Source organism: Macaca mulatta, chromosome 18 (assembly GCF_049350105.2).
Source record: "Macaca mulatta isolate MMU2019108-1 chromosome 18, T2T-MMU8v2.0, whole genome shotgun sequence".
Taxonomy (NCBI): domain Eukaryota; kingdom Metazoa; phylum Chordata; class Mammalia; order Primates; family Cercopithecidae; genus Macaca; species Macaca mulatta.
This window is the reverse complement of record NC_133423.1, coordinates 41,571,240-41,585,945: the sequence shown is the minus strand read 5'-3', so window position 1 is coordinate 41,585,945 and position 14,706 is coordinate 41,571,240. Positions and strand designations below refer to the sequence as shown.

General features: G+C 47.4%; 1 protein-coding gene across 5 annotated transcripts in view; it reads left to right on the top strand.

The window, feature by feature from the left end:
• The window catches only part of MAPK4 (mitogen-activated protein kinase 4), a 177,394-nt gene that overhangs the window by 151,837 nt on the left and 10,851 nt on the right, over window positions 1–14,706 (top strand). For all 5 annotated transcript variants that reach the window (XM_077974588.1, XM_015121918.3, XM_015121917.3 and 2 more), the window contains 1 exon segment: window positions 11,084–11,228. In XM_077974588.1, coding sequence (XP_077830714.1) covers window positions 11,084–11,228 — 145 coding nt within the window.

Below are 14,706 nucleotides of genomic sequence, written 5' to 3'. Positions count from 1 at the left end.
TCCTTTTGTTCTTCTGAGTGTTCTCTACAAGTCAAACTGGGGAAAGTTCCAGTCCTGTGGGGTGGGAGCAGCTGTGAAGAGGCTGGAATCGGAGGGGAACTTTGGGGCCTGGAGGCCTAATGGAAGACTGTGATGTTGGACTATGCTGTGTCATTACCCTCCCTGCCTCTGCATCCTCTTCTGTGGAGCAGGGACAATGACAGCAGCCACCCTGGGAGAGCATCATGATGACCAAATGGAAGGAGACAAAGGGTGAGGAGCATCCCTAGTGCATGGTCAGCACCTGGTAGGTGGCCGTTATTATTACCCATTTCTCAAAAGTGCTTTTGGACTCACGTTTTCTTTCTTTCTTTTTGAGGGTAGAGGTGTGGAGGGGTGCAAAAAAGCTCTGAGTCTGACCTCCAGGTTGGTCCCAGGCAAGATTAACAGCGTGAGGGGTCTTGTTTCCACACAGTAGCACAGAGAGCATGTTCAATAGAAAGCCGGACCCATACCCCACATGGCAGAGGGCTAGACTTGAGCACAGACATTACCTTTGTCCTGAGATTTTTACATGGCAATTAAACTTCAGACTAATTTTCTCCAGACTGGTGGTCAGTTCCTGAATTTCATGGGCATATCAATCATTCCTTTAGCTCAACGTTTTTACTCCATTCGTTCACCTGGTTGTAAGTGAGCACCTATCCTGTACAGGGGTGCATGGCAGACGGAGGGGAAACAACTGGCTCTTGCCTTCAGGAGCCCTCACTGCTGCCCCTGCTATAGAGTTATGAAGTTAGATGAAGGGGTCCAGGATGCCATGTGAACACAAAGCCTTGCCAGTTAAGCCAGAGGGAGGGTCCTGCAGTAATATCCCCAAATGTAAAATGAAAAATAAACACTTACCTTCAACAGGGTTCTCAGGAGGTGAGCTGAGCTACTGCTGGCAAAATCCCTTGTACAGAGTGGATGTCAACAAATATGCCCTCACCTCTCTAATACGCTCTCAGTTATATACCTGGATGTTAATAAGGGAGCTGAGAGGAAAGTTTGCTAGGAAGGAGGAGATAGGTTCCACCCTCCTCGGGGGAAGAGATGGGGGACAGAAAGGGGAGGCCTGGGACTCGCAGACAAACATCTCATTTCTTCTACCGCATGGCCACATGGCTCACCCTTTGACTCACTCTAGTCTCTGCTCAAATGTCCCCTTATATGAGAGGCCTTTCCGGACCACCCACCCCATCACTCTCTATCTCCTTACCCTGCTTCATTTCCATTCCTTGCATTTATCTCCACTAGACATATCATACATTTGTTTGTTCAGCTGTCTTTCCATCCAAAGTGTGCCTTCCATGATTACAGGGACTTTGTTTTGCTCACTGCTGGGATCGGATCTCAGCTCTACTAATTATTAGTTAATTTGATCTTGCTCAGGGTAGCCCCCTCTCTCTACCTGTTTCACAGGATCAATTTCATAATTAAATGCACTATTAATAAAGCAGTACTTGGCACAGTGCCTGGCACTTCATAATTTCTCAATAAACGATAGCTATTACTATGATCAGTGATTTTTCAGTAAATTTTTACTTCCTATGGTTCAGCCATCTGGGGAAAACCTCTGTGGCTACTCAAGGATTTATCTCATCCTGAGGGGAGGTAGAAATAGAAACCTGTACTCATTCAGGAACCATGATAATACTACTTACCTTTCCAAAGCAGGTGAACTCAAGACCTCTAGGGATGCTGGCCCCCATCCCCCCCCACCCCCCATTCTGATGTGATTGGCATAGCAGGGGGCCTGAACGTCAGGATTTTTTTTAAGTTCCCCAGGTGCTTCCAGCCTGTAGCAGGTCTGAGAGTCACTGCTCTAGGGTACCACCAGATTTCCCCTTGAAAGCCAGTGTGACAGATGTCTATTTGTGGCTTGACAGTTAATGCATCTTACTAAAAGAAGCCATTTGCACACAGGCTGGCCTATTAAAAATTAATCACTTTGGCCTAGCAGGGCTTCTCACTTAAAGATTGCTGTTGATTGTCATGCAGCACCCCAGGATGCTAATGCCCCACACAGGAGAACTTGTAGCCCCTCCAGCAGCAGAAGCAGATAAGGAAACTGAGGCAGAAGCAGCCCAACCAAATCATCCCTTCACCCACCTCTCTACCCAGCCCAGCCACTGGTCCTGGTGAGGATGGTAGTAATGGATCTGCCAGTCCTGGTACATCGCTGAACAAACAGAACATGTTATCCTGTCTTTGAACTGTAACAGGATTCAGAGTTCATGATTTGGACCCCATGAGGATAATGTTCAAAGCTTTTATCAGATGGTGAGCTCTAGTTGAATTAGAAGACAACCACATTTCACCAAAGTGCTTTTTAAAAAGAAGCCCAACTCCATTGCTCCCACTTTCCTGCTGTTTAAAAGTAAGGAGAAGTACATTACGCTAAGTGAAATAAGCTAGATGCGAAAGGACAAAGCCTGTATGATTCTGCTTCTGTGAGGTCCCTAGAGCCATCACACCCATACAGATAGAAAGTAGCATGGTGGTTGCCAGAGGCAGGGGCAAGAACGATGGGGAGTCATTGTTTAAGGGAGACAGACTTTCAGTTTTGCAAGATGAAAAGAGTTCTTGGCCGGGTACAGTGGCTCATGCCTGTCATCCCAGCACTTTGGGAGGCTGAGGAGGCAAACGGATCACTTGAGCTCAGGAGTTCAAGAGCAGCCTCAGCAAAATGGCAAAACCCCATCTCTACAAAAAATACAAAAATTAGCAAGGCATGGTAGCGTGCACCTGTAGTCCCAATCACTCTCGGGGGTTAAAGCCCAAGGATCACTTGCGCTTGTGAGTCTCACTGGGAGACTGCAGTGAGTCATGATCATGCCACTGCACTCCAGGCTGGGCAACAGAGTGAACCTCTGTCGCAAAAAAAAGAAAAAAGAAAAAAGTTCTGGAGATGGCGAGGGTTGTACAGAATCGTGAATGTGCTTAATGCCACTGAACTGTATGCTTAACAGTTAAAATGGTGAACTTTATGGTATGTGTATTTTATCACAATTAAATTTTTTATGGCAATTTTATTATAATTTTTTAAAGTAAAAGGAAGTGACCACACAGGGCCTGGAGTGTCCAACAAGGGCCTGCAGGCCTATGGGAATTTATATGAGCTTTTGGTTGATTTCCATGGAAACCTGGGAAGAGATGGTGAATTTCAGGATCTGTCCAGGATCCCCCAGAGGGTGGAGTGGGGAAGGGGCAGCCCTGAAAGGGGATCAGCAGATTCACATTTAGGGCATCTTAGAAGTTTGTGAAAATTCGGTGCAGCTGATGTAGCCGTACTATTTCTTCACCCACATTTACTTTAGCTGCATAATAGAACGTGCCAGATGAGTTACCAGTGATTGAGATGTGAGCCAGGCTTTGTGATGTGTTCCCTCCCTCAATTTGAGAGAGTCCCTGCTGCATGCTTTCCTGGAAATGAGTTTAATGGAATGAATTTGCTGTTTGGCTGTGGTATTATTCCTCTTTAAAAATGTTTCTCATGTGCCTCATATGTACGTTGGCACAAATAAGAATTATGCCTTCAGAGGGAGATGACTACAGAAGAGAGGCTGTGTATGTCTGCCTCAGCGCGACCTCTGGGAGGATATTGTTCTTCTAAATGATCTTTTGATGAGTGTAACTCAAAGAATTAACCCCTATTATAGGGCAGTCTGCTGCTCGGTTTGAGAAATCTGCCTGGCCTGTAAGTAAAGCAAATCATAATTTCTTAGGGCAGGCCAGTATCATAAAGACCCTCTAGGGACTTCCTGGTACAAGTGTGGTCATCTGAACTGCAACGTCAGCATCACCTTGTTTAGACTGAGAAATGGAATCTGCGCTTTACCAATCAAGGTCCTCAAGGCATCTGAGAACACCCCAAAGTTTGAGAAGCCAAGCGTTAGGGCCTCCACCAGGAAGATGGTTTTGGCACATCTCTCCACGAGACTGTCTGCTCTGTGCTTGGACCCTCTGCTTGTCTAGATAGCCCAGGCCCCCACGGACAACCCTGGCAGCCTTGGAGGTCTCTCTTATGTGTGAGGCAGTGGAGCCCTCTATTCAGATCAAAGGAGCTACATCTGCACAGCCTGGGGTTGAATTCCAGCTGTGCCGCTTATAGCCTGTGTGAGTATGGACAGGCTGCTTACCCTCTCTGTGCCTCAGTTTCCTCCCTGTAAAAATAACTATGATGACAGTCCCTACCTCATGGGATTGCTGTGAGGATGAAATGAGTGAATCCATATAAAGCAGACAAAACAGTCTGAGGAGCTCAATAAATGTTAGCTGGTATTATCATGTCGCATAGATTTCTGTCTCACACATTGGCTCTCAGCTGTCCCTAGAGCCTCAGAGAACAAGCTTAGCTCCTCTTCTACATGACAGCCTTGCAAATGTCTACAGGCAGCTCTCACGCCCACCCCTTCCATGTCCTCCAGACTAAAACTGCCCAGTTCTCGTGCGACAGGCCTTTGATTTCCACTGCTCCTCCACCAGGAGGGCTCCTGGGAACCCAGTCCCCTGAAAGAATCACAGTCTCCCTGCCACAGCCTCACTTTTCCCCTAAGCTAAGTTTTTCCTCTTCCAAGGAAGTGCAGTGCCAGGGGCCTTCCTGAGGCCTTCCTGAGTCCATTAATCCCCTGCTCTCCAGACTGCCCCGGGAATTGGGGGGAAGCTTGATAGGGGTGGAGAGGGAGCACAGAGCCTGCAGCTTCCTTGCTCCACCAGTGCCCCCCTGCTAGGAAGACTTGCAGAGACCCCACTACAGGCACAGGCCTGCCCAGGCTAATTAGAAAAGCAAAGATACACGTGGCCCTTCTGCAACCTATGCTGAAACAGCTTCCGCACTAGGAGGGGGCATTCGCCTCTCCTGGGGAGCTCATTCAAGATGGAGATTGGAGGACTCCAAGTCGGCAGCTCCAAGTGGTCTGCACATTCACAGGCACTTCTCTTGAAGTACTTGTGAATTCACAAGCATGTCATTGGCGATGGGGGAAGGCCTGGCAGTATGAAAGTGATGAGTGCAGGAGCCAGACACCCCTGACCACTTCCCAGTTACAGTACCTTGAACCAGTCGTTTTACTACTCTGTGAAGGGCCTGCATCAAATTCATGTAAAATACTAACACAGTGCTGGGCACAGGGTAAGTCCCACAGAAATGCTGACCATGATTACTTCCTGGTCCTTGCATTTTTTTCATATTAACATTTCATCTCTCTAACCATGTGAAATGCTCTTTAAAGACAAGGGATGAGCTTAATCGTTTTCCCATCCTTCACACAGGGACACACACGTTAGGCTCCCAGGACACGCTGCAGAAACTTCTGGTTGGGGAGGCAATGCTGTCAGAAACTCTCATCATCCTGGCCTGGAAACAGGGGCAGCCCTAAACATTGCTTCAGCATGAAAGGAAAAGTGACCCTTCCTACCCTGTCCTCGCCCCCCAGAGCTAAAGTTGACTGGGGTTTTATTCTTGGAGAATGTTGTCTCGTTTAAATTCACCATACCAGGCCAGGCGCGGTGGCTCACGACTGTAATCCCAGCACTTTGGAAGACAGGTGGGAGGATCCCTGAGCTCAGGAGTTCGATACCAGCCTGGTCAACATGGCAAAACACTGTCTCTACAAAAAAATACAAAAATTAGCCAAGTATGGTGGCGTGTGCCTGTAGTCTCAGCTACTTGGGAGGCTGAGGTGGGAGGATCGCTTGAACCTGGGAGGCAGAGGTTGCAGAGATCCGAGATGGCACCACTGCACTCCGCTGGGCAAAAGAGTGAGACCCTATCTCAAATAAGTAAATAAATAGGCCGGGCACGGTGGCTCACGCCTGTAATCCCAGCACTTTGGGAGGCCGAGGCGGGCAGATCACAAGGTCAGGAGATTGAGACCATCCTGGCTAACACAGTGAAACCCCACATCTACTAAAAATACAAAAAAAAGTTAGCCAGGTGTGGTGGTGGGCACCTGTAGTCCCAGCTACTCGGGAGGCTGAGGCAGTAGAATGGCATGAACCTGGGAGGCAGAGCTTGCAGTGAGCTCACACCACTGAACTCCAGCCTGGGTGACAGAGCAAGACTCTGTCTCTAAATAAATAAATTAATTAATTCATCATACCCGTGAGGGATTAGTAGGCACATTACCATTAAAGGGTGTAGTAGAAAGTTTATTGGATTGCGCCTTCTCCCCCAACCTTCCAACTCCCACACGCAAGAGATCAGGCAGTGGGGGCACAGCAAGGGCAGGCACAGAAGACTTGGCTCCAGATCAGAACTAGTGCCCACCCAGGACGGGCTCGCTGGAGCAGCTCAGAGTGCCCACCCTTCTGGAGTGACTTTGATCCAGGCTGTTCTAAATTCCCCCGCCAGCAGCTGGGATGGAGGGCTGCTTCCCTGTCCCCTCTGCAAAGAGAATGCTCAGAGCTTTAATTATACCTTCTCTCTAGATCCTTCGGGGGCCCCTAATTATGCTCTTCCCAGGGCAGCTGCTGCTACATTATTTCCCAAACACCTTTGAAGCTTTCAAAGTCAAAGCCTCCCATGGGCTGTACGTGACTCTAAAGGGACAGCAAAATGGGTTGATGGGAGCAATAGCTGATGAAGGCCCCAAGGCCCCTTAAAAGGGTCTAGAAAGGAAACCATGTTCATCTGCCTCCCAGTGGGAACAAGGTGGTAGGAGGAAAGAGATGACTAGGAAGGGGCCACTCCTGTCTTGTTCTTGTGCTCTGAGTGGTGGTCACAGAGAACTGTGGGAGTGTGCACTTCATGTCTTCTCAGAGCAGTGATGTCGCAAAGCCTCACACCAGAGGCTGGCCCCAGCTGGCCTGCAACAACCGCATGCAGACGCACCCACTTGCGCACCGAGTGTGCCTGCTGCCCTGCCCACTCCCTCCTTGGCCACCCTGTGCATGGGCATGCCCTGCCTGGGGAGACCAGGTCTGATCACAGACACATGTTCCTCTCCACATCCAAATGGAGCCGAAATTATCCTCAGCCCGCAGGCTTGGGCAGAAGGTGATTTGAAGATTTTTTTGGAGCCAATATACTTACTGATTTATGAGCTCTTTTAATAAAATTGGGTCTCTACTTCTGGGTACTCTTTAAATATTTTTTTTTTTTTTTTTTAGAAAATTATCCCTAATTTCACCCCATCCACTTGACTGAAACTCCTCTCTTGAATTCGGATCACCAGTACCATGTTGTGGGCCCCAGAGCCTCTCCCATTCGGATACCCAGGGCTCAGTTCAGCTGACAGCAGGACCCTGGTCCGCTGTTTCTTCCCCCAGACCCGACAATGGAGCTTCCCATATATTCCAATCTCCCCTTCCTGGGACTTCTCTTGCACCAGCTTGGCAGAAGACACTGCGCCTTCCCGAATTCTTCTCAGCCCTGTGGCTTCTGAAACATATCAACAAATCCCCTTTAAGGGTCGGGTGCAGTGGCTCATGCCTGTAATGCCAGCACTTCGAAAGGCCGAGGTGGGCAGACCGTGTGAGCTCAGGAGTTTGAGACCAGCTTGGGCAACATGACGAAACCCCATCTCTACAAAACATACAAAAATTAACTGGGTGTGTTGGTGTGCACCTGTGGTCCCAGCTCCTTGGGAGGCTGAGATGGGAGGATCCCTTGAGCCTGGGAGGAAGAGGTTGTAGTGAGTCACTGTTGCGCCACTGCATGCCAGCCTGGGCGACAACACGAGAACCTGTCTCAAAGAAAACAAAAACAAACAAAAAATCCTTTTTAAGTTTTTTTAAAGACTGTGAAGAACAAGTAACCACAGGAGGATAGCTAGTAGTTAAAAATTCAGTAGGTTCTCACAAAGAGATACCATCTCACACCAGTTAGAATGGCGATCATTAAAAAGTCAGGAAACAACGGGTGCTGGAGAGGATGCGGAGAAATAGGAACACTTTTACACTGTTGGTGGGACTGTAAACTAGTTCAACATTGTGGAAGACAGTGTGGCGATTCCTCAAGGATCTAGAACTAGAAATACCATTTGACCCAGCCATTCCATTACTGGGCATATACCCAAAGGATTATAAATCATGCTGCTATAAAGACACATGCACATGTATTTATTGTGGCACTATTCACAATAGCAAAGACTTGGAACCAACCCATATGTCCATCAATGATAGACTGGATTAAGAAAATGTGGCACATATATATACACCATGGAATACTATGCAGCCATAAAAAAGAATGAGTTCGTGTCCTTTGTAGGGATGTGGATGAAGCTGGAAACCATCATTCTCAGCAAACTATCACAAGGACAGAAAACCAAACATCGCATGTTCTCACTCATAGGTGGGAATTGAACAATGAGATCACCTGGATGCAGAAAGGGGAACATCACACACCGGGGCCTGTTGTGGGGTGGGGGGAGGGGGGAGGGATAGCATTAGGAGATATACCTCATGTAAATGACGAGTTAATGGGTGCAGCACACCAACATGGCACATGTATACATATGTAACAAACCTGCACATTGTGCACATGTACCCTAGAACTTAAAGTATAATAATAATAATAAAATCAGCAGGTTCTTCTTTTTCATTTAAAAAAAAAAAAAAAAAAGCACTGGAGAGCGACTTTCTTAGCTCCTGTCATGACCTGGTCCGTAATTCTGGCCCAAGGGCAGCCTTACTCATGTCAACGTCTTTCTTTTACTTTCAGGGCAAGTGTTTGAGAAGAAAGCCCCCTGTCCCCATTTTTCTTTAGCCCTAGACTCTGAGGAGAGGCAGATGTCAATTCCAGACCATTCTGTTTCATAAAAGACTGTGCATTTACATATCAGAGAAAACTCCCCTGAAGCTACCTCCCCACTGGGTACTCTTGCTTTAGTCTTTCCTTGACAGTCTCACCCTCTGAATGAAAATAAAACCAGACTATTCTTTTAGAACCCACCCACCCAGAAATGAACTTCTACAGATAGTATTTGGCTTGTTCCTGTAACTTTTAGAATTGAACTTAAATTCCTAACAGTCTACTGTACACACACCATGGATGAGTCTCAGATGCATTGTGCTAAGTGAAGGAATTCAGACTCAAAAGGCTACATACTGTCATTCCATTTATATAGAAGGTAAAACTAGAGAGACAGAAAAGAGCAGTTGCTAGGGGCTGGGACTAGGGGTGACCAGAAGAGGGCATAAGGGAATTGTTTGAGATGATGGAATTGTTACTACGTATCTTGATTGTGATGGTGGTGACATGACTCTATGCTTTTGTCAAAACTAATAGAACTTGTGAATTTTACCCTATGTAAATTATACCTCAATAAACTTGCCTTTTAAAGCAATTAAACTCTTATAAAAATTACATGGGCCAATCCTTTTTTGGAACAAGATAAGGCATAAGTGACTATCAACTTACGTAAACTCCATACCCACCTTGGAAAGTGGAACCTGGACCACGTTGTAGTCAAGTGTATAAAAGAAGAGGATCAGTGGACCCTGCAGAAGGTGCCTAAATTTGGGAGGAGGTTCAGACCATATGAGATGTTCCTTTTTCATTCATTCATTCAACAGTTCAGCAGTGTTTATTGAACACTTCTTAGGAAGCATGGGGCTGGGCAATGCACAGTAGCTGTAGTCCTTGGAGGGGTGGGGATGCAGAGAAGTAAAGAAACAGCAACAAAACAAGGAAGCTTCTGAGAGGAAGCCGGCCTGAGCATGTCAGCCGGTAGCACGATGAGTACGAGGATATCCCTCATGGAAGGTACACAGGCAAATGCTCAAAGGACAGAAGAAGAGGGCACATCCTACAAATTCTAAGGAGTTCATTTTGGTGAGACTATTGAGGCCAGGCCATGGGACGCTCTAGTTATTTCCGGCTGAAGGGTGTCTTCTGCTTTTCCTCTTTCCTTCTACCAGTTTGAGGCTCTACTCAGAGGAAATATGTGCCACAGAGGGGAGGAAACTGCTGTCCTTATTCAGGGCTTTCCACAGGTTTTAGACATTTAATAAATCTTTGCTGAACAAATGAAAGGATTTCAGATTAATGGGTCAAAAACTCCTGGGTCCTAGGCTTCTTAACTTTTCATCTGCTTTAACCTGAGACTGTGATGTGATGCTTCCGCATCAGTAGAAAGGAAAGTGCAGATGCTAAACTGTGAACTAAAAGACCATCCCTGGAATCTCCCATTGGATCTCCTTGGTCCTAACTGTCATGCCTTAACCCCCAATGGATCTATACATTTTTTTTCTTACTTTAGAAAGACTGTACTAGGGAATTCAAATGGACATTGCCCAGATGTCACTCTTGGCCCAGTTTTCTGAATTATGTAGAAAACAATTTCTAAATTCCCTGGGTATATTTTCCTAAATCATATATGGGTATATGTCCTCACTATATACCGTAAGAAGGGAGTCCATCTCAGACTACGAATCACTGAGCCGTGGGCAAAATCAGCTAGAACATTTATCCCCGCAAAAGACACTAGGTTGAACTCCCAGAATCTCATGGACCAATAAAAGCTGTGTCCACTTTGTTGTTCAGGGCTGATTCCACATAGCATTTTCCTGCATCCATTATGAAGGTGGCCTTATCTGTTCTCAGCCAGGAGCCTCGTGCCTGGCTTTGTGGCAGCATTAATTCTAATCTTCAGTGTCAAAGCAACCAGCTTGAGTTCAAGCATATGGCTACTTCTGAGATTCATCTGCTGGATAAAGAAAATGCCAGTGTCTCATGGTTACTCTGTTGCTGGCAGGAATAAACTTGAGCAGGGCTCCTGTTTACCCATCTTCTTACTAAACGAGGGCAGAGTTACATCAAGTTGGGGTGGGAAATCATTTCTTCTAAAATATTGATAACCTGAATTCCTTTCTACAAGGGAGAACCCTCAGCTCTCATAAGATTCTCTCACCAAAGCATCTGAACCCCACAAACCAGGCCCAGTCCCTCTAACCAGACCTCTGTTCACTTATGCTCCTTCAAGATCAATGGGAAAGGAGCAAGAATGAAAGGGACCCTGAAAGAGGTCTGTTTCATGGGAGGGGAAACTGGAAGAGGCGTGGGAGGAAGGGTATCCAAAAATGACTGATCAGTGGGACCAGAAATTTTGTCTTTCAGGGTTATCTGTCAGAGGGGTTGGTAACAAAATGGTACCGCTCCCCACGACTGCTCCTCTCCCCCAATAACTACACCAAAGCCATCGACATGTGGGCCGCCGGCTGCATCCTGGCTGAGATGCTTACGGGGAGAATGCTCTTTGCTGGTGAGTTGCTAACTATGCCACCTTCCTTCTCATCTGGTGTCGTTCCATAGAAAGGGGAACTGAGGGCTAAACACTTGCAATCACAAAACATGCTCATCTTTTGCTGAAATTACTTCTGTGGCTTTTATGACACTATTCGGAGGCACCCTATTATATTGTCGGGCAAAAATACTGGAGAGGCTAATAATAGCCTTTTGAGCACAGAAGTTTTTGCAATCAAATAACTACTTTGCTATGACCTAAATGCTTGTGTTCCCCTAACATTCACATGTTGAAATCCTAACCCCCAAGGTGATACTATTAGGAGGTGGAGCCTTTGGAAGGTGATTAGGTCATGAGGATGGAGCCCTCATGAATGGGATTAGTGCCCTTGTAAAAGAGGCCCGAGGGAGCTTGTTTGCCCCTTCCACTGTGTAAGGATACACTGAGACGGCATCATCTGTGAGGAATGGGCCTCTCACCAGAAACCGAATCTGCCAGCTCCTTAATCTTGAATTTTCCAGCCTCTATAACTGTGAGAAATAAATGTTGTTTATATGCCACCTAGTCTATGGTACTTTGTTATGGCAGCCTGAATGGACTTAGACACACTTCTATTCAAACATCTTGAGACTGATGGCTGCAAACACATCCACCCTACATTTTTAGCCCCTTCCTCCTCCCTCCCTGCCACTGTTTCCTGTCCTTTGGCCACACCAAGTGACCCACTGTTTTCCTAATCTTTTTTTTGTTCACCTTGGCACAAAGACCCCCTTCTCTGCTTAGAAAACTCCTATTGAACCTTCAAAACCCAGCTTATGTCTTGCCCTCCATGATGTCTCTCCTAACTCCCCAGGGCATGAGTCATCCTTCTTGGTGCTCCCATTGCACTTCATACTCATTCTCACTCTCTCCCTCTTTGCTTGGAGGAGCACTTGTTCTCTTCACTCTCTCTCTTCCATTCTCTCCTCACTGCAGTGTGGCTTACTCCCCCTCCATCTGTCTGAAGCTGTTCCCACCCAGACTGCCCTGTTCTTAATCCAGGGAATGCATTTCAGCCTCATCCTGTAGCAGTAGTCAGTGACGATCATCACCTCCTTCTTGAAACCCTCTGCTCCCTGGGTCTCCTCCTCCCTTGCTGGCAAGTCCCCCTCAGTTGCTTCTCACCTGCCATGAGTTCTACTTCCTCTGTACTGTGTCCCTCAACCCTTCCCAAGTTTCCACCCTCAGCCCTAAATGCTGCTGTCACTTACTCAAAGAATTTTCATCCACCCCCCGTTTCAGGATGGGAAAATGAGCTCAGAGAAGAAGTGGCTAACAGTGGCCTTTCTAAGGGAACACTGGCAGGACTTTAAGACTAAGCCATGTCTGAATAGCTAAGAAAGTCTTTATTTTGTTTTGTTTTTGTTTTGAGACAGAGTCTCGTGCTGTCTCCCAGGCTGGAGTGCAAAGGCATGATCTTGCACCTGTAATCCCAGCTACTTGGGAGGCTGAGGCAGGGGAACTGCTTGAACCAGGAAGGTGGAGGTTCCATTGAGCCGAGATCATGCCACTGCTCTCCAGCCTGGGCGGCAAAACGAGATTCCGTCTCAGAACAAAACAAACAAACAAAAAAAAGAAAATGAAAAAGGTAAAATAAAAACAATGGCAGGAAAGTCAGATGAAGGTGAAGTTAGGGCTTATGTCCAAGCATTTAGGCCCTGAGTACAAATGTTTTCATTTGCCCCCTGGACTCTCAGGAGCCCCTACAGTTTTCCCTCTGGTGGATTTTGTGCTTTGGGTGGATCCTTGACCACGTGCTGGAGATACAGACTAAGTAAGACATAGTCTCTGTCCTCAAAAGTCTGATGGTTCAGTGGGGGACACAAAAGAGCAAAAACGAAAAAAACAATACACAGTGAACCCATCTGTGCCCAGGGTGAACCATCCTGCTATCTTATTGTTCCAGCTGAAATTGCACAGACCTCCCAGTTCCATATTTTCCAGCCAATTCAAGGCAGGGGAGAAAGGGGGAACAGGTGGGAGGGAGGTCTCGCCCTGGACTCTGACTCAAAGATTCTTCCCGCTCCAGCCATAGCCCCTAAACCCTGGATGGCTCAATATCCCTGGCCGTGTAACCACAATCTGGGTCACAGGTGCCTGGCTGCCTCCGTTCTCCTGGCCTTGAGCCCTCAGCTCACAGGGCTCTGCTCCAGCTGCCCTTCCATCAGGCTGACAACCTTCAGGCCAGACGGAGAAGAGCTGGGCTTCTCCGTGCCACAGCAGGCAGGTGACTCACTGAGAGCCCAGACGAGGCTGTATAATCCACAGTCTACTGGCTTCTCATCTTCAGGCTCACTGTCTGTGGTCATGAGATGGTTGCAGTCACTTTCAGGTTCTCACGCAGAAGTGTCCAATGAAGAAAGGTAGGGAGGGGTCAGCCAGGGCAGCAAGACAGCTCTCCTCACATTTCTCTCTTACCAGGGAGGAACATCTTCCCCAGAAGTCCTTCCAGGAGATTCCTGTCCCTGTTTGATTGAATCACATGGCCTCCCCTTGTTGCAAGAGAGGCAGGGAAGGCAATAGCTGGTGTGACATGGAAAGGACTTTCTTTCAGTAGGAAAGGGACATCAACCATAGTATCCTTCTCCATGCTTCACACCTTCTCCCATTTTCAGTGGTGGCTTAGTAGACTCAGTGTTAAGATGCCTCCCCCAAGTGACATCTGTCACAAAGAATCACTCAGGGATGACTAGGACATAAATCTCCAAGGTGGAATTATTTCATCAGCTTCTCTCAAAGTTGCTTTTCCCCACACCTAGAAGCAAAGGAAGTCAAGAGCTATTAAACATCTGCTAGAGGCCAGGTATTTCCCCAGGAGCCTTCATCTACCAACGCACTCGACTCCTTATAATACTCATTCCAAGTATAAATAATCATCCTCATTCCACAAGGGGTGGATAGGGAGAATGTGGGGAAGCTAGGTCTGCCTCCAGGGATGTCTGCCACCAAAGCTCCTGCTTTCTGCCCCAGGCCATGGATTGCCAGGGAGGCCCCACTGACTGCCTCTCATATGACACCATTGATCTCAGGCAGGAGCAGACAAGCGAAAGAGGTTCATTCTCTGCCCTCCCCCACCCCCATGGTTGAAGAAGCTACTCCAAGCAGAAGGTTGTGTATTACTAGTTTGTGTGTCACACAGGAGAGGGGTCAGGGGCTTGGGAGCAAGGTCCCACCACCTCTGTCTGCAGCTTGATCACATTGACCTCATGGTCCACTGGTGAGTGGTGTGGAGTACACATTTGGAGACAGGACCCGACAGGGGGCTTCCAGAGCCCTGAACCGACCCAATGAGTCCACTGCAGGGAGAGGCCAAAAGGACCTCTTCAGGAGAGAGCTTGAGGCTGCGGGCACTTCCTCAGTCAGTATTCACATGTGCTTAGTGCCATACAGGGAACTGTGGGGTGACCTGGGACAGTCCTCATCCTAGGCCACCAACATCTGGAAGACTGGAATCCCA